The sequence below is a fragment of the Paramisgurnus dabryanus genome, chromosome 8, assembly GCF_030506205.2.
Source record: "Paramisgurnus dabryanus chromosome 8, PD_genome_1.1, whole genome shotgun sequence".
In the NCBI taxonomy this organism is placed as follows: domain Eukaryota; kingdom Metazoa; phylum Chordata; class Actinopteri; order Cypriniformes; family Cobitidae; genus Paramisgurnus; species Paramisgurnus dabryanus.
The window spans coordinates 30619804-30640313 of record NC_133344.1 but is presented as its reverse complement, the minus strand read 5'-3'; the positions used below and the strand labels follow the sequence as shown (position 1 = coordinate 30640313).

At 43.4% G+C, this 20510-nt stretch overlaps 1 protein-coding gene across 1 annotated transcript; it reads left to right on the top strand.

Moving 5' to 3' along the window:
- Nucleotides 1–1170: 1170 nt before the first annotated feature.
- LOC135771327 (TRPM8 channel-associated factor homolog) lies at nucleotides 1171–9578 on the top strand. Its single transcript, XM_065281526.2, has 8 exons — nucleotides 1171–1345; nucleotides 3077–3716; nucleotides 3811–4787; nucleotides 4919–5013; nucleotides 5165–5378; nucleotides 5688–5927; nucleotides 6856–7196; nucleotides 8653–9578. Exons 2-8 carry the CDS (start codon nucleotides 3100–3102, stop codon nucleotides 8893–8895), a joined length of 2727 nt encoding a protein of 908 aa, XP_065137598.1. The 5' UTR covers nucleotides 1171–1345; nucleotides 3077–3099; the 3' UTR covers nucleotides 8896–9578.
- Nucleotides 9579–20510: the final 10932 nt, after the last annotated feature.

Sequence of the window (20510 nt, the reverse complement as noted above, 5' to 3'; positions counted from 1 at the left end):
AAGCGCTCATAACACAACAACACTGATGAGAAGAGCAACACCAGTACAGCCTCAATGTAAACGTATGATGATTTTTTCAGATAAGGTCGTGTTTTTAGCAGCAGTTTAAGAAAGTAACTCTTTGTTTAATCCAATCAGCTCTGAGTCGTGGGTCGTTACTGGGTCCTGTTTAGTCACTATTTTATAGACAACAGAACATAAACTATGTAAAAATAGCATCCTAATTGTTTTAAAATGCAATATAATGTGACGGATCAAAGAGTAAAACACGACGGAATGACGTCATGCTAGTCAGCGTGTGACGTCATCGCCGCCACAGTATCTCAAAATCCTGTGGGAAACACTGATGTGTCGTTTTAGTTAACAGTTCAGTAACAGTTAGACTCGCTCTCTACTTACCTAGAAATTTATGGACAAATTCTTCATGGAAAAATTTTTCCTCCATTAGTCGTGTCACACCAGCAAATGTAATATTTGGCAAATCCGTTAACGAAGTTGTGTAGACTCTTTGATCCATTTTAAACTTGCCCGGGTTTTTGTTTTTCTAGTGTGTTGACGCTTAACAGGAACTCCGCTTACACGACGATTACGTATTTCCGGTTACTGTGAGAAAGGTCTATTATCACAATGCACTCTAGCAGCCACATCATAGAAAAATAAGTAAACAGTGTCCCAGTGTGAAGTGAGCTAGGGTCCCTACCAGTGCCCAAACCTGCTGATTCACAACCTCTAGCGAGCAGATTGAGACACAGGCCATGGACAAAAGAGACCAATTAAAACCTCAGATGTGAATTGAAATGTTTGACCAATCTGCATCTAATACTAGGTGTAAACAGGGCATGATAATAGTTTAATTTGTAAGGGTTATTTGGCTATTCTTGTTGTTTATTTTGTGTCTGATGCTTATGCTTGACTTTTAACAGTGCATTTATAAATTCTTTCTCTCAGAAAGGAGGAGTCTCTGAAAAAAGGAATCATTAACCTTGTGACATTACTTATTCTATTGGTGGAGCTTAAGAGTTTCCTTATGATGCTAGATATCAGAGTATTGAATTCCTTTAAAGGTAATAACTAAGATACTAAAGTATGATTGGTAGCTAGAGCTCAGGGATGCATATAAAAGGAAACAGGGACCTAGGATCTTTATAACACTCTGCAGCATACCTGTATGACTGTTGACCTTGCAAGAAAAAATATTCTTAAAAGACCATTCTTGCCTCATTAATTTGCCAGGACAATTTGGTGTCAGAAGTGGGATCCCTTGACAACCTGAGAACAGACACAATTGATCATCCGGCTACTTTTGTAGCTAGTTTTCGAAAGAACTCAGTGGCATTAAACTACGGTAAGAAAATTTAAGTTTGGGAAAACCTATTCTGTTTGGTGTATGGTTATGGTATTCAGTACTAAGTCAAGACTCAATGCGACCTGAAAAGAATAGGAGATGCTGAATTTCAGAGTCAAGAAAGGACAACACAGTGTCTGTCTGAGAGAGAGGAGAGCAGAGGGAGGGGATTCCCTCAGAAAATGAAAGTGGTAATTCTGGTGACTCATTAACCACTGTACACACATACAGTACATTCATTATGCTCTCTTTTGAATCTTTAAATTTTATGTTTAATAGTGATTATTTTCTTAAAATGCCTAGACTTTCTCTTTTAAATGAGGATTGTGATGTTTCACTAATGGTAGACAGCCGTACGAGCTGCTTTACACACCTACCATGTAATTTGCCATGCCAACTGAAGTTGATATTGTCATTCCACTGTTATTATAAATTCTTCTTTACTTTGACTTGAGTAAAACAGTGTAGTAAGTAGGCTACTTGAACAGAGTAGTTTTAAACTTAAAGTTGAGGATGTGTGTACTTTTACCAACTCTGGTTGTAAGGATAAATGACCAAATAAAGATTAGCCATCAAATGGCAAATGTGACCCCTGAAGACATTCATCCAGTGTTATATATTATAAAAGATTCACACAAATTTGCCAAACATAGATATGGTGTTGGCCTCATTAAATGTTGTAAACTTGTTGTTATAAGCCCAATATCCTCTCAAACAGTAAGCCATTGGTGGCATTAGGCCAGTTTTGAAACATTGTTGAAAGAGGCCAGGCAAATAAGTGGAGATTTGTACAAAACTTGCAAGCTGTGAGTTCTGCTGTTTCACCTAGGGCCCCATACTGTATGTGCCTAATTTTTATATCATGTCTCAAGCTAGACAATCTACAGTACCTGGTTTTCTGTTATAATCTTATCTAATGTCTTTCTCAGTGTACCAGCAGTGTACAGACAGACAGTTTTGATTTGCTTTCGTTATGAAAAGAGTAACACTGCAACATCATGGAGACAGATGTCCATGTCCTGTATCTTACTTTTCCACCAAGCTTGGTGCATAGCAATATAATCCACCTTTCTCAGTTGTTAACATACTGTATCTAAAGCCAGTCTGTTTTGAATTACATCATCTCTTAATCTGACTCATTTTATAATTGATGAGTATGTATTTGATGTATTCTGTGCTAAAAGTAAGATAAATATATTATTTTGTTATCAGCGGAAGGAGGTTTGTCCACGGCAGCTCTGGTTCTACTTGCATCAGTCTCCGTTCAATGGTCTGGGACTTTCCTGCAGTTAGCGTACATCCACTTTGTTCAATATCCTATCCAAAACACATCAAAACCTTTCAAAAATTAACACATCTTCTGACAGTAAGAGAAAAAGACCAAAAGCACAGATTGCTTGGCATGGTATAAATATGTAAAGTAGCTGCGTTACAATTAACCCTATGTTATTTTGTACCACATTCACCCCAACTATATTCCTGAGAATGGCTGTAAAATTCATATTAGATATTATCTGTTGACCTTTCTTGCAAGAAATAACATTTTCAAAAAACCATTTTAACCTCATTCATTAAAATTGCCACAACATTCTCAACAGCACATAAATACTGCAGTACCCAAACTTAAGGCTTGCAACTTATTCTTTTGTATTTTAAATGCTTTATTGTAGAGTACAGATTGTAGCATATATAACAATTATGAACCTACATTTTTCTGTCTTTTTTTTAAAGGCTTTTTGACTATTTAAAGCATCATGGCACGTGAAAATGACTACTGCACCATCATGACTGGTCTGAGTGAGCTTGACCTCCAAGGCAATCCGGTGCCTAGTGATCTTGTGCTGATCGGTTGTGATGCCTTTCCACTTGCCATGAATCCAAGAGGTCAAGTTCTGATGGCAGCATCTCGTTACGGTCAAGGACGTGTGGTGGTGTTGGGACACGAAGAGTACTTGACCCGTTTCCCTGGCCTGATAGAGAATGCCCTGATGTGGCTCATGCCATGTACCGGGGGTGGTGGCATTGTAGGGATTCAGAAGAATTTAGGTTCAGTAGCTGACAACTTGTGCAATTCACCTATCAGCACAGAGCTTGTAGATTATCGGGAGGGATTGGCTGTATATATCACAGATGCTTACAGCGTTGATGATTGTGCAAAGGATTTGATTTCTTTTGTCAAATCCGGGGGTGGTTTAATTATTGCTGGCCAAGCATGGTACTGGTCTTACTCTCATTCAGAGGAAAATGTTTTTCTGAACTTCCCAGGAAACAAGGTTTGCAGCGTCGCAGGAATTTACTTTACAGAACACACAGGAGAACGTGGAGTATTCCCTGTTCCTTCAAATATCCCATCTAGCTGGCATGCTGTATCGTAAGTTCAGCAGACATTGTAGCTTTAACCTATGCACTTTCATACACACACTTTTTAAACAATTTCTCGTAATAATTTTATTGTAATTTTTCAGATTTGTTAAGGATTTTAAGAATGACCTAGAATTCCTGCTGAAAGATGTGCCTCAGTTTGACATCCAAGGTGGGGCTGTGGCATCTGAGCTGATGGTGCATGGATTATTAGCATTTCCTATTGCAGTCACTCCAACTGGACAAACATTCATTGCCGGCACCTACTATGGACAAGGACGGGTAATTGTGTTAACCCACGAAAGCTACCTGGGCCATGAATCTCTGACCACTTTCCTGATTAATGCTATTAACTGGCTTGATGAGGGGCGTAAAGGCGTTATTGGCATCATACCAAGTCTCACAGAAGCCCAAAAGATACTCAGCAAATCCGGTCTGAACTGCCAGTTCACAGACTTGAAAAAAGATCTCAGTGTCTACGTCTGCACTTCCTACAGTGATGCCGAGTGTGAAAAGATCCAAGAATTTGTGGCAGAAGGAGGTGGCCTTCTGATCGGAGGTCATGCCTGGTATTGGGCCTATGAAAACTGCAATGTGATGTCTGAATACCCAGGAAATCGCATTCTTAACAAGATGGGACTGAGTATTTTGGACAACACTGTGACTGGGGGATTATACAAAGCCCCAGAAATCAATGAGGATGTATACCATTTTCGGAATGGACTGAGGTACTTAGGAAATCATGTATCCAAAGAGTACGAATTTACTCCTGATGAAGAGGGCTGCTTAAAACAACTTGGCAATGATTGTGAAAGCTACCTTCGCATGCGTGCACATGACTGTGCTTCTTTTAATTCAATAATAACTCTTTTTACCAACATGGTGAAGGAGATTGGCATTCCACAGGTTAGTAATACGTGCCCTGTTGAAACTCCCAAAGATTACCTGATGCTCCAAATTGGGATTGAACTGTACAAAACCATGTCTGACCCTGATGCCCTCCTGCCATACATCATTAAGGACATACCTGACCTGCCCACTGTGTCTGATGCAAGAGTTTGTATCAGCGCCAACACTGGTGGTATGGAAGTTTTTCTTTTAAATGAAGGGGAAAATGTTATTCCTTTTGTTGAAGTTAACAAGTAGATGAGAATTGACAGGTTAAACACAAGAGTTGTTATGGCGTATTTAACAGCACATTACTTCTTTCAGGCTCTGAAGAATGGATAAGCACAGGCTTGTATCTTTCTCCTGGTATGAGGACACACATAATTATTCCTTCAGAGCTCATTGGGAAAAACTGGGAGGTGATCGAAATAATACCCTCAAGTACATTATTTTGATGTGTCCAGACTAATTTTATACAGTATATAGCAGATTTTTGTTAACATGGTAATTAGATAAATTATTGCAGATTAATAGGGTGATAGCAACATGTTTTAATATAACTGTCTACAGGTCCAGATTGGTTGTCAGACTGATAACCTTTCGACTGCAGATGTTTTGAAACGAGCTCCTGTGGTCCATGAGCGATTCCCCTTAGACCAAAAAATGGTTCAAATCTGTAATCTTTGGGGAGGGCTCATCTACCTAGTTGCACCTACCAACACCAAAGTGGATGGGGTGGAAATTGTGGTGCAGACTGCAGTAAAGGCTCCATACTTCAAGTCTGGTAAGAATGTTCAATTAAATTAGATACAAAAGTTTTAGTTATGTAGCGCTTCTTTGCTTGCTTGCCAACATCACACCTATGCTCTTAACTGCAGAAGATGGAACAACAGTGCAACCATCTACAGAAATATTTTAATTCTGCCAGATTTAGTTTGGAGCTATTTAGTTCAATAATCAATATCTGTCTGAAGTAAATTAATATTCAATGTATCATAATGAGATGCATATGTGTGTGATATGTTTAAGCTTGTCATCAAAAGTTAAGGACTGTAGTTAAATCTGAAATGCTAACTTGCTTTTGTCCCTTCAGGAGAGACCAGTGTAGCTGACTGGGTTGGTGGGATCCGTCAGGCGCCAGCCCCTTGGGCGGAGCTTGAGTTTGAGAACATCATCATCACATTAGAGTCAAGTGTGATACAGAGTCTGGATCATCCTGATGAGGTGGCAGAAAGTTGGGATGCAATAATGAGAGGCATAGCTGACCTGGCAGCAATACCTCATAAGTTCCCCCGCAAGGAGCGAATTGTTGCAGATGTTCAGATCTCTGCTGGTATGAACTGCTTTTAAATATTTACTCAAAAAAGAGCATGTTGACATCATCCACTTACTCTCACATCTCCACAAAATACGAAAAGGAAATAATTTACTGTGAGCCGCTTACATGTAGGTGGATTACAATGGCAGTCCATATGACTTCATTAAAGGCTATATAATGGCTTACTGATCATTCTGCATGTGTTCACAGATGGTGTTAAAAAAACTAAAACTATGTAAATGACGTAAAGTGCCAAAACAAGACGTTTTTTTTATTGTTTATTTCTATGGCTCCATTTCTCAAAACTCTACACTGTAAAAAAAATCCGTAGAAATTGCAGCTGGGTTGCCGGTAATTTACCGTAAATTTAAATTTATGTTATTTACTGCCAACATTTTGTTCAAAGTTAAATGAACATTTAACATTTACAAGTCTTTGTCTTTACAGAGTAAAACTAAAAAAACAGCATCAAGCAAAACATTCTGGGAAACAAAATCTGAAGCAAAAAACAAAAAAAGGTTGATGATGATTTCTGGTTCCCAGAATGCCTTGCATGAGGCTGTTATTGTATAGTTTTATTCTGTAAAGATAAAGACTTGTTAATATTTAAAATGTATTTAACTTTGAACAAACTCTTGCCAGTAAATAACATAATTTTAAATCTACGGTAAATTACCGGCAACCCAGCTGCAATAACATTGTAATTTCTACAGATTTTTTTTACAGTGTACACCAACACACACACATAATGCAAATTGTCACACAAAAATTGTGGATAATCATTGATCCAATTGTGGACAAGAGTAGTCTTATGGGGGAAACTTACATTGTCCCAGATGACAACAAACCTTAACTGATCTGGCCAAGAAAGTAATTTCAAAGCCTATATATCATTCTCAAACCAGAATGTTTAACACAGCACTCCTATTTTCTTCTTCCTTAGGCTTTATGCATGCTGGATATCCCATCATGATACACTCCACCTCTGCCCCAGACCTGTTGGTTTTTTTAAATAAATCCAGTGAAAGTAATTTGTGGGGACCTATACATGAGCTTGGTCATAACCAGCAGCTTGAAGTTTGGGAGTTTCCTCCACACACAACTGAGTGCACCTGCAACCTGTGGTCAGTGTATGTGCATGAGGAGGTGCTTGGTGTTGACAGGGCTGCTGCTCACCCAGACATGACCCTAGATAGTCGACAGGATTGCATCAGAGATTATGTCGAAGGTGGCAGGGATTTGGAACAATGGACCGTGTGGACAGCACTGGAGACTTACATGCAGGTAAACAGACAGATTATTAGTTTTCATTATATTTTGATCATGTACTTTTTTTGTTACATTTTGAATACATATTTTTTATGACAGCTCAAAGCAAAATTGTTTGTTTTTGTTAAATCTGCAACCCATTACTGTTGCCTTTGCCAACTCGGTTTGGAGTTACATAAAAATGCAAGTATTTGAGGAGTTATTTTCTTTAAATCAGTTCAACTCAAATTGACATTACTTGCAAAATCGCACCCGACAGCTTAAATTGAAAACCATTATTATAAGCTTGCCATTGCCAGTTGTAGAGAGTTTTGAACACTTTTTATGTACTTGCTCAATAATTTTTTATTTGTAATCAAAAAAATTATGGATGGCAGCTTTAGTAAACTTATTACAGTTTTTTTCGATTGCTAAACGACAGTGGGCACAACTGGAGTCACATGTGCAAAACTCTAACTACAGTCTGCACAGCAGCAGTTCATGTGGAGCAAACTCTAGTTCGTTTTTCATTGGTTAAACACAGTTTTCAAAACTTTACACACTTATCCCATGACTTTAACCACAACCTGCACAACACTGTGGATTTACAGCACTTTGTTCAAATGCTAACACACTGCTGTCAAAACTGTGAACCACACATTCAAAACAGAATAGATTTTAGCCTTGTGCCTTTCAAACACTGCTGATTGCAATTTCATATAAACATATAAATTCCAATTTCATTTATATATTTCATTTATATATAATATTACTTTTTATATAAATATGATAGGTAGAGCTTAGAAAGACAAATTTTGGAAATGGAACAAGGAAGACGGGTTCGTGGAGGGAGAAGGGTGACAGGTAGTGGCCTGATGCTAGAGAAAGGCAGGATTAGCTCCTCAATTATTTGTTTGAATTACAGTATGTACTTTTAGTTTCTACCTTTTTTCCTCATTACTATAATTCCATAAACTACTACAGACTATTGAAGCAAACTGCAAATTTCATTTACCTTAAAGAATTGTTCTGGTCAAAAAATTTCAATAAATCATGTGATAAATCAATCAATAAATACATCATTATTTGAAGAAAATATTACTTTGTATGAAGTCACTGAAATTGTTCAAACTGTAAAGATAAAAATTAGTAATTTCTGTATTGGTGTTTGATGTTAGTGTTTTTCCTCTCAGTGTGTTGTGAGTGACAGTGTGTGTTATCTCAGTGAGGGTTGTGTTTAGTGTTTGGCTGAACTGAGCTGTTTTGAGTCATGTGTTAAGAGTTGTGCTCAGGTGACTTTTGGTATTGCAGGTTGTAGTTAGAGTTTTGCACATGTAGCTCCAGTTGTGCCCACTGACGTTTAGCAATCGAAAAAAACTGTAAACAACTCATTGTATATTATGGAAGATAATCATTGAAAATAAGAAAAAAAAAAGAAAAAAAAAATTATTATCACTGTTTTCATAATACTATATACTTAATATTTTTTAAGCTTCAAGACAAATTTGGCTGGGATGCTTTCAAGAAGGTTTTTGCTGCCTATCATGACATGACTGAAGTGCCCAATAACAATCCAGGCAAAATGAATCTGTACGCTGAGACCTTCTCCAAGGTGGTGAACATGAATCTGTCGTCCTTCTTCAAAGCCTGGGGTTGGCCGATTGAGCCCAGCACTGAACAGAAGATCTCTCATCTCCCCGAGTGGAGCGATCATCCATTGAAGCAGTATGAATAAGACACCTGACAGAGCTTTAATAATTACAGTGTGTGTGAAAGGTGTAAAAGTTATAGGTTAATATTAAAGTTGATATATGCGATTATTCGAATAGTCTGCATAATATATTTGTGTGTGTGTTGTGTGTAATTATTATTAGGGCTGCCAAAATTAACGCGTTAATAACGCGTTAACGCAAATTAATTTTAACGCCACTAATTTTATTAACGGCGATTAACGCATTGCACAATTTCTGTTTGACCCTTGGTCCAGCCCATAGTTGAATAAACAGAGACGCAGACAAATGTGACCCTGTCTAAATGAGTTAAAGGTTTTCATAGAAATAAGAACATTAAGCAAATCGTCTAGCAAATCCAATGCTCTAAATGCTCGTTGGACATCTGAAATGATCTTTATTTATACGTCTGAGAGGTGTAACGTTACCGTCCTCCTAATGCTTAATATAATACAAAGATGCGTCTCATTCATTCGCTTTTATGCATGACTTAGAAAATAGATTGCAGGACTTGCTTGATGTTAAAAGGGTTATTAAGAGAGATAAAGTTCGGTACCTGATTAATGTTAAAGAGTTATTAAGAGCGACAAGACTCAAAAGCGATCTTCAACGCTGACTGACATCTGAAGCGCGTGCACACAGATGCGCGAGTGCGCGACCCGGATATATAGACATCTACACAAAATTAAAGTTTTAAAAATATCTGTTTTGATAAGAAGTCGCCTGGCGTTACAAAACAACCCCTTTTATGGACCGGATTCGGACGTCCAAAAATTACATGAAAAAGACGTAATTCCGACGTCACTTTGCGCAGTGGGTAGGGTCAGTGTCACAGCTTCGGCCTGGGTTTGGAGACTCTGCAACAGACGTCCCAATCCTCCGAGGTTTGTGCCCATCAGACTATGTCAAACTCCTTCTTCTCCGCGTCCTCTCTTTTAGATCCACTTGTTACATTCGTTCGACATCTCCAGTTCCTTTAATACACATGACAGGATCACAACAGCACTGTAACAATGAATGGTCAATAATAATAATAACAAACCCAGCGGGCTCCCAGAGTGAACTCGCGGAACAACTGCCCTGCTCCGGTTTCCTTAACGCCTTATTTATGAGCTTCCTCTTCACTACGATGTCCAATCACTAATCGCCACGCTCACTTGGCACACCTGATCCCGATAATCCCCGATTTGTTTGCCCGGAGTCGGCCGGAACCGGCCTGGTGTTACAGTGAAGTTGGTCCAGGTGGAACAATTTCCGCCATTTTGGTTCCGTCAGCTTAAAGTCACATAAGTCACATAAACACAGCGCTTCGCCCCAATGAGTACGTACACGTCCGTTCTTCATCTTTCATACATCCTCTGGGGTTGCAGTACTTCACTTCTCTCTCTACCCCCAATGCCGGTGTCATGAGCAATTCGGTCCCCCCGAGCAATTCGGTCTCCCCTAGGACCCCGCGTGATTCCATTGGCTGAAAAAACTTCTCATGGGTAGTTTTCTTAGCGCCTTATTACAATTCCTACAAAATCGCGTTATGATTTATGTAGTTAGAACGTTGTTAAAATTACAATTAATGTCTTTTAAATGATATGTTTCATATAGTAGTATATAAATGAGGCTATAGGTGGGAGATCTACACATTGTTTGTGTCATTTTATTATTTAGATATTATATACTGTACCATTTCCACTTTTTACTGTCTACTTATACAATTATTTACTCATTAATTACTTATACAAACCATGATTACTACATAGTTGAATCACACATTTAAATTATAATTATAAGCCATGATTACTACACTTTTACTATTAAAAATATATTCCGTAAGGTATGTTAATAATTTACAAAAAAATAAAAGTATTGTTTTTGTAAAGCAGATGATGACACAAAAGTACTGACATGTCTGCAACATGAATATTAGTGTATTATATAATTTTTTGTTAACTTTTATTTCTTTAAATGTTATGCTTCTATTTTGTACAGCATAATTAACTTGCTAGACCGCGTATGCAGACGAGATATCGCAATGACAAATTTTTGAGCAGGCATTAGTGCTAGGTACCAATCGGGGTCTTAGGGGAGACCGAATTGCTCGGGGGGACTGAATTGCTCACGACACCGGCCGATTCCATCTCTCCTCGCTGCTCTGTCTGTGTCCTTGCCCTTCTGCCATGTTCTCCTCAGATGATGGCTTTTATAATCCATCCTCCACCTCCACATAATTTTTGTTCCGCCCGTATAAGTCACTCTGTGACATAACTTTATACAACCATAATGTACTGTAGTGAAAACATAAAGTTCTGTTTCCTTTGTCATTTATTACATGTACTCTAGTAGGAATAAGGCAAGTGACATAGAATATAGACAGACTCCAAAAGAAACTTATTTTTAAATGAATCTTATTTAATGGTTGATTATCAATAAAACCCATAAACAACAAATATTAGCAACAAAGACATATAATTGTTTTTAACCAAAAACATTGTCACAGGAAGTAATGAAATAGGAAACAGAAATACAAACTCGCTAAACAAATGCTAGGCCCATCATAAAGATAATAAATAAATCAATAATAAAGGTACAACCCTAAATCAGAAAAAGTTGGGACATTGTAGAAATTGTGAGTAAAAAAGGAATGGAATAATTGACTGATCTCATAAACTTATATTTTATTCACAACAGAATATAGATCAAATTTAGAAAGTGAGACACTTTGAAATGTCATGCCAAATATTGGCTTATTTTGGATTTCATGAGAGCTACACATTCCAAAAAAAGTTGGAACAGGTAGCAATATAAAGGCCGGAAAGTTAAATGTACATATATGGAACAGCTGGAGTATGACCAATGTTTAGGAATAGGAATGTTGTCCCATTCTTGTCTAAAACAGATTTCTAATTGCTCAACTGTCTTAGGTCTTCTTTGTCGCATCTTCCTCTTTATGTTTTCTGTGGGTGACAGATCTGGACTGCAGGCTGGCCATTTCAGTACTCAGATCCTTCTTCTACGCAGTCTTGACGTTGTAATTGATGCAGTATGTGGTCTGGCATTATCATGTTGAAAAATGCAAGGTCTTCCCTGAAAGAGACGATGTCTGAATGGGAGCATTTGTTGCTCTAGAACTTGGATAAACCTTTCATCATTGATGGTGCCTTTCCAGATGTGTAAGCTGTCCATGCCACACGCACTCATGCAACCCCAAACCATCAGAGATGCAGGTTTCTGAAATTAGTGCTAATTACAACTTGGGATGTCCTTGTCTTCTTTAGTCCGGATGAAATGGCGTCCCAGTTTTCCAAAAGAACTTCAAATTTTGATTCTTCTGACCACAGAACAGTTTTCCGCTTTGCCAAAGTCCATTTTAAATGAGCCTTGGCCCAGAGAAAACGCCTGCGCTTCTGGGTCATTTTAGATATGGCTTCTTGTTTGACCTATAGAGTTTTAGCCGGCAACAGCGAATGACACGGTGGATTGTGTTCACTGACAATGTTTTCTGGAAGAATTCCAGAGCCCATGTTATGATTTCCATTACAGTAGCATTCCAGTATGGTTTTCCGCCCTTGACCCTTAAGCACAGAGATTGTTCCAGATTCTCTGAATCTTTGGATGATATTATGCACTGTAGATGATGATAACTTCAAACTCTTTGCAATTTTTCTCTGAGAAACTCAGAAAACTATTTTTCGCTGCAGCATTGGGGGAATTGGTGATTCTCTGCCCATCTTGACTTCTGACAGACACTGTCCCTCTGACAGGCTTTTTTATACCCAATAATTTTGCCGATTGACCTAATAAGTTTCAAATTAATTCTTTAAGCTTACATTTAAATGTACATTTAAATTTTTTGGTCTCTTATTGATACCTGTCCCAACTTTTTTGGAATGTGTAGCTCTCATAAAATCCAAATTGAGCCAATATTTGGCATGACATTTCAAAATGTCTTACTTTCAACATTTGATATGTTATTTATATTCTATTGTAAATAAAGTTTATGAGATTAGTTAATTATTCCTTCCCTTTCAGTCGGTCACTACGACGTCACGTCGTGACCGACGAATTGGGAACTCGCTTAGAGAGACCAATCTGCTTCGAATACTACTAAAACGCCAATGAACTTGGCATTGAGATATTTGCATAATGCTGGCGCCGCCCCGCCAGGTGCGTATATAAGCAGCAGGTGCAAATAAGGAAATTAGCTTTTTATCGCTTCGAAAGCCGGCAGTATCTGCTACTGAGAAGCTACTCTACTCTGGTGGGATTCGATTGCTGAAGTTGGTTGGACTAGCAGTACCACAGCGGACGCTTCGCTTAATTCCACGACTCTACACCTGTTTGTTGTTTTGAGTTTAGTGTGTGCGTTGCCTTTCCCTGTGCGCATCATCAACTGAGCATCTGAGTGAATTTCCCTAAAAGAGTGATACGAGAGAGCTTTGTGCCTTGTTAAAGGCAGCCACTCTCTCGTATATCCGGACATCAGCGTCCTTTTCAGGATGGCTTTTCGTCCGTGCGATCTTGGGTGCGGCAAATACATGGGTCCGAAGGACGGTCACGAGCGTTGTCTTTCGTGTTTGGGCATCGAGCACGCAGAGGCAGCGTTCGCTGGGGGTAAGTGTTCTCACTGCGAGAACATGTCCCTTGTGGATTTGCGCAGACGGTTGTCTTTCCTCCGGGAAAAACGCAACCCTCGTCATGCGAGTGCTGAACGCCGCCACGGTGCGGCTGTGAAGCTCTCTAAAGACGACCTGCGCATCACTGTGCTGAGCCGAGCGGGGGATTCGTCCTCAGGCTCTCAGCCTCCTCATCCACAGCCGGTTGATGTGCCGATGGAGACTTCAGCGTCGTGTTCTACGATGTCTCTAGAATCCATCGTGCCGCCCTCCGGGTCCACCGACGCCGCAGCATCCGAGGGTTGGCCTCCTCCCCCTGACGTGGACCCCGACGCCCTTCCTCCCTCTGGTCGGGTTGGGACGCCGAGCTGCCCGGGTTTCACAACCCTCTCCACCGGTGCCTTTCTTCCCCGAGGTGCACGAGGAGCTGACTAGAACCTGGAAGTCGCCGTTTTCCATGAGATTACGGCCGTTTCAGCCCTCCCCCCTCACCTCCCTCACCAGCGGAGCCGCTAAGGGTTATACGGGGATCCCTCCCGTGGAGCGTGCTGTCGCGATGCAGCTGTGTCCGGCACACGCTCCCTCTTGGAAGGACCGCCCAACCCTCCCCTCTCGTGCCTGCAGACAGTCCTCCGGTTTAACGGGCGCTGCCCACCAGGCATGTGGAGAGGCGGCCTCAGCCCTGCACGCAATGGCGTTGCTGCAGGTTCACCAAGCCAAAGCCTTGAGGGATCTGCACGAGGGAGGACACGACTCGCCTGTCCTTTCGGAGCTCCGGGCTGCCACTGACCTGGCTCTTCGCGCTACGAAGGTGACAGCGCAGGCGATTGGTCGTGCCATGTCCACGATGGTGGTCCAGGAACGCCACTTATGGCTATGTCTGGCTGACATGTCGGATGCGGAGAAGAACAAGTTCTTGGACGCTCCAGTGTCGCAGGCTGGCCTCTTCGGTGAGTCGGTGGAGTCTTTTGCCCAGCAGTTCTCCGCCGCCCAGAAGCAGACAGAGGCGATCGCTCAGATCATGCCCCGGCGCAAGCGACCTGCATCTCGCCCTCCAGCGCCGGCGGGCCCGTCTGCTCCTCGCCGAGGGCGCCCTGCGGCGGCTGCCTCCACCCCCCCCACTAGAACATCTTCCAGGCCACGGAGGGGGAACAGCCGTCGGCAGCCCGCCCCGCCCGCCCCACCCGCTTCCCGTGGTAAACGGAAATCGAAGCGGCCCTGAGACGGGCGACCTGGAATCGGATGGGATCACTCTTCGGGAGACGGTGACGGCACCGCTCCCTCCACCGGTAGAGGGCCGGATGGAGAATCCTTGGTTTCGTTTTGTTTTTGTTCCGCCGGCTTCTCAGCCGGCACCCACAAAACCACAAAAAGAGTGCATTCCTATTCCTTCTCCAGGTCTTCAGAGGATCGAGAGAGATGTGAGCGGGCATTCACATGCTCTTCCTCCCTCTCCTCTATCGCCAGCGGGTGTTCTGAGGAGTTCCAGCTCTCCGCTGAGGAGACGGGACCACCAGCACCCTCTTCGGAGTCTGTGCTCTCCGCTGAGGAGACCAGACGACCGTCACCCTCAGCGGGCTCAGGTCAGTGTCACACACATACTATAGATACTTATGCTGTCCCAGCAGACGTACCGGCAGTACCACCTGTCCCGCTCCGCCGCCCCCCCGCGGGTACCCCGGTAGTGCCGTTAATTCCCCTCGTACGGTCCCTGGGGGCTTGGCTTCAGCTTCCCAGCCCGTCTCGTTGGGTTTTACGCACTGTCCGCCTCGGTTACGAAATACAATTCAACCGGCACACTCCCAAATTCTCGGGCATTCGTTTCACCACGGTGAAAGCGTCCGATGCACATGTACTGCGTGCAGAGGTCGAAGTCCTGCTGGCGAAGGACGCGATCGAGCCGGTCCCTCCAACCGAGATGAGATCGGGCTTCTACAGCCCGTATTTTATAGTACCCAAAAAGGGCGGGGGGTTACGACCGATCTTGGATTTGCGCGTTCTGAACAAATCTCTGCAGAGGAGGTCTTTCAGGATGATAACACCGAAGCAAATATTCAATTCAATTCGCCCCCAAGATTGGTTTGCGGCTATAGACCTGAAAGACGCGTACTTTCATGTGTCCATTCTCCCTCGTCACAGACCGTTTCTCCGGTTTGCATTCGAGGGACGGGCATACCAGTACAAAGTTTTACCGTTCGGGCTATCCCTCTCTCCCCGTGTGTTCACGAAAGTAGTAGAGGCGGCGTTAAAACCCCTCAGAGAGAGCGGCGTTCGCATATTGGCTTACCTCGACGATTGGCTTATAATAGCGCATTCTCGACGGACGCTTTGCGAACACAGAGATTTAACGCTTCGGCATCTCGCCCGTTTGGGTCTTCGGGTCAACTGGGAAAAGAGCAAACTCTGCCCCACGCAGAGGATCTCTTTTCTCGGGATGGAACTGGACTCGATCGATTTATCGGCGCGTTTGACAGAAGAGCGCGTCCAGTCAATTCTGACTTGCCTCGGTTCATTCCGAGGGAAGAATGCGGTCCCGCTGAAACAATTTTAAAAGCTCCTGGGGCATATGGCAGCAGCAGCGGCCGTGACACCGCTCGGACTGCTCCATATGAGACCGCTTCAGCGTTGGCTTCACGATCGAGTCCCGAGGAGAGCGTGGCGCGCCGGCATCCATCGTGTAACCATTACACCTGCGTGTCGCCTAACATTCCCCCCGTGGTCGGACCCCGCGTTTCTCAGGTCCGGTGTGTCCATGAGACAGATCGCTCGGCATGCTGTTGTACATACAGATGCGTCCGACACGGGCTGGGGTGCCACGTACGACGAGCTTACGGCTTCAGGGGTGTGGACAGCACCCCAGTTGCACTGGCATATCAATTGCCGAGAGTTGTGGGCAGTATATCTGGGACTTGTACGCTTCGCTACGGAGCTGCGAGGGAAGGATGTACTAGTACGCACCGACAACACTGCGACCGTTGCGTATATCAACCGTCAAGGCGGTTTGCGCTCCCGTCACCTGTCGCATCTCGCTCGTCATCTCCTCCTTTGGAGTCAGAAGCATCTGAGGTCCCTTCGTGCCATTCACATTCCGGGCTCGCTCAATACAGCGGCGGACGCGCTTTCTCGAGCTGCGCGCCCCGGCGAATGGCGACTCCACCCCCAGACGGTCCAGCTAATTTGGAAGAAGTTCGGTCGTGCGCAGATAGATCTGTTTGCGTCGCCGGACGATACCCACTGTCGCCTATTTTATTCACTAACCGAGGGCAGCCTCGGCGTGGACGCATTGGCACACAGCTGGCCTCGGGGGATGCGCAAATACGCATTCCCCCCAGTGAGCTTAATCGCACAGACACTGTGCAAAGTCAGGCAGGACGAGGAGAGCCTTTTACTGATCGCCCCATATTGGACGAGCAAGAATTGGTTTCCAGAGTTAATGCTCCTCGCGACAGCCCCTCCCTGGCGGATTCCCCTGAGGAAGGACCTTCTTTCTCAAGGAGGGGGCACATTATGGCACCCGCGCCCCGACCTGTGGGATCTCCATGTGTGGTCGTTGAGCGCGCGCAAGGTTTAGGTGATTTACCGCAAGCGGTATCTAACACAATCAACGCGGCACGAGCTCCGTCTACGAGACGGGCTTACGCGTTTAAATGGAACCTTTTCGTCACCTGGTGCTCTTCGCAACGCGAGGACCCCAGAGAATGCCCTATTAACACCGTGCTTTTATATCTTCAACATAGGTTAGACGGTAGGCTGTCACCCTCCACCATTAAAGTTGATATCGCTGCTATTTCTGCTCATCACTCACTTATTAACGGCAGAACAGTTGGCCAGCATGATTTGGTTGTTAGATTTCTAAGAGGCGCTCGTAGGCTAAACCCCTCGCGCCCTCCTTCTATTCCTCCCTGGGACCTGTCCATGGTGCTGAAAGCCCTTCAGGCCCCCCCGTTCGAGCCTTTGCAGTCTGTGAGTCTGAAGCTTTTATCAATGAAAGCTCTGACCCTGCTAGCATTGGCCTCAGTGAAGAGAGTAGGGGATTTACATGCATTCTCTGTTGACGACTCGTGCCTTCAGTTTGGTCCTGCTGCCTCAAGCGTAACATTGAGGCCCAGACCAGGCTACGTGCCCAAAGTTCCCACGACTCCTTTCAGAGACCAAGTGGTGAGCTTGCAAGCGCTGCCTCCGGAGGACGCAGACCCAACCATGGCTTTGTTGTGCCCCGTACGCGCACTGCGACTCTACGTGGATCGCACGCAAAGCCTCAGGACCTCAGACCAGCTCTTTGTTTGTTATGGTGGCCAGCAGAAAGGGAAAGCTGTCACTAAGCAGAGGATGTCTCATTGGATAGTTGATACTATCGCCCTGGCTTATAATCTTCAGGGTATTCCTTGCCCCTTTAATTTGAGAGCGCACTCCACACGGAGCGTTGCCTCATCTTGGGCTCTAGCTCGTGGTTCCTCGCTAACAGACATCTGTAGAGCTGCTGGTTGGGCGACACCTAATACGTTCATTAGATTTTACAGTGTTCGTATTGAGCCTGTATCCTCTCGTGTTCTTTCCTCACCAGGGGGAGCACGGAGAACAGTCTCACAGGTCGGCTTGCAGCCTCCAACTGATGCTTCATAACTGTGTCAGTATGGAAGGCCTTCAGAACAAAAATGCGTAATGGTTTGAATTGTTCTTCCTCCGCTGCCCTGGCAGCCTTTGTTGCGGAGCATTGGCTGTCAGCCTTTCACTAGCTGTATCCTCGCGAACCTACGTGTCTGGCTCGGGCTCCACATTGTGTCCCACCGGGTTCCTTTGTGAGTATTTTTCCGTGGGGTTAATCCTACCAGCCCACGTTTCCCTTAGCAGAGCACTGCTTTGCTTACACAGCCACGGCTGTCTTTATTCCTCAACTACGGTTGACTTCGCCCACCATTAGCCCTTAAGACGGGCGGTGGCTTCCGCAGCGTTCCTATCCCGCTCAGGTAGGGCGCTTCCCAGTCGCTGGCACTTCTGTGGGGTTAAAGGAACATCTAGTGCCCGGCCTTCTGCCTTAAAACCTACCTCCTCCTCCTTAAGTGGAACCGGAGGGCTTTTACGCAGTCACTGGAAGAGGTCAGCCCCTAGTGGCGTTTTGATAGGGATTCCCAATTCGTCGGTCACGACGTGACGTCGTAGTGACCGACTGAAAGGGAACGTCTCGGTTACGGATGTAACCCTCGTTCCCTGAAGGAGGGAACGGAGACGTCACGTCCCGTCGCCACAGGTGCTGCCACCTGCTGTTACGGCCGGTCACACTTTCCGGCTTTCTCAGCGAAAAAGAAGCTAATTTCCTTATTTGCACCTGCTGCTTATATACGCACCTGGCGGGGCGGCGCCAGCATTATGCAAATATCTCAATGCCAAGTTCATTGGCGTTTTAGTAGTATTCGAAGCAGATTGGTCTCTCTAAGCGAGTTCCCAATTCGTCGGTCACGACGTGACGTCTCCGTTCCCTCCTTCAGGGAACGAGGGTTACATCCGTAACCGAGACGATTCCTTTTTTACTCACAGTTTCTACAGTGTCCCAACTTTTTCTGATTTGGGGTTGTATAAGGTTGATACCTTACATTACTTGGTCAGGAAAAAGTCACAGACTCAACTGTAGGCACAAAAGAGTTTATTGAGTGGGCAATGAAAATCTAAATTCCAGAATGCGGAGACCCAGCGGACCGACTGACCAAGCAGCAGGATGGCACCAAAGTAAGCCAACCCTAGGGATGGCACCTAGCAGAAAGAGTCAGAGGGCAAGGCATCGGGCAGTAAATGTTATCAGGGAGAGCAGTGTGGCAGGCAGACGGGATGAAGAGAGCCACAGAAGAGCCAAAGGATGTGAAGCTAGGTGTAGAGAGGTAAGATGAGGCTGTGAGAACGGGGCAGATGGCATTAGGGCACGATCTGGAGAGAACAGAAAGAAAAAGCACTGACAGCGCAGCTCATAATGAGAAGACTAGAAGTAGGGGAGGATATAGCTCAGAATACACTGCATGATTTTTGGCGGTCCCAAACGAAAGATTACCATTGTGAAACAATTGTGGCAATTTCTGTGATCGTGGCTCTTTGATGGTCCTATGCCGTACAGTGAGTGAGATTCAAAGATAGCCTACAATTGTTTTCTGACAGTGCTAGAAATTCAGCATGATCAACCACAGCATACCAGTATTTGTTTACCACTAGCGCATGCTGGTGACATTGCACTTAACTGGAGTCACAGTCCTCACAACCTATGATTCACTGTCAGAAAAAACCAAAGACAAAACACACAGCGTACAAATACATAAACAGAAACAACCAATCAGACCAAAACTGTAGTATTCGATCAGATACTGGCCTTTGGTTGCCCAAATTGATTGATTGTTTTATTAGACAGAAACAGGTTTTGGAATGTTTGCTGTGATGGTTGCTGTATCGGTCAGGTTAACAAGTGAAAGCTCTTCTTGAATCAAGTGCTGTTTGGGGCTGAATATTTTATTTAGTATGAAAAGTAAAAGGTACCCTCTTATTTTAAATGTTTACAAATGTCTACATTATGTACAGGTGCAAAGTCATAGATATATTGATTTGTGACAATAAAATAAACACAGAGATGACATGTAGATAATAAAAATATTTAACAAAAATATAATTTAAATAAAGATAAAACAGGCAATAGCAAAAAAAGAAGAAACATGCTTGTTTAAGTTAAGAAAAATAATAAGCTTTAAAAGCTCCTGTATGTCCAGCTGTGCAGTCAAGAGTAGATTGCTTTGGATGTAGTTCCATAAGGATCGCTTGGTCATCTTGAGTATATTAAGTCCTATAACTCCTTTACGTATGTATTCTCTCATCAGGCACACTCATACAACCTCAGGGTGGGTCATTGTTCAAAATTTACTCCTTTAAATCAGTTTCTGTCAATCTTGTGAATAAATAAATGGGTGAATAATCTTTAAACAACGGTTATTCAAATGTAAAATCAACAATGAAATTTTATAGACCTACAATAATGGTGC

Bases quoted from the DNA above. Each gene is read 5' to 3' on its own strand.
- LOC135771327 (XM_065281526.2), top strand. From the start codon at position 3,100: ATGGCACGTGAAAATGACTACTGCACCATCATGACTGGTCTGAGTGAG. The intron at 3,717-3,810 runs GTAAGTTCAGCA...GTAATTTTTCAG, and splicing joins TCTAGCTGGCATGCTGTATC to ATTTGTTAAGGATTTTAAGA. The intron at 5,928-6,855 runs GTATGAACTGCT...CTTCTTCCTTAG, and splicing joins AGATGTTCAGATCTCTGCTG to GCTTTATGCATGCTGGATAT.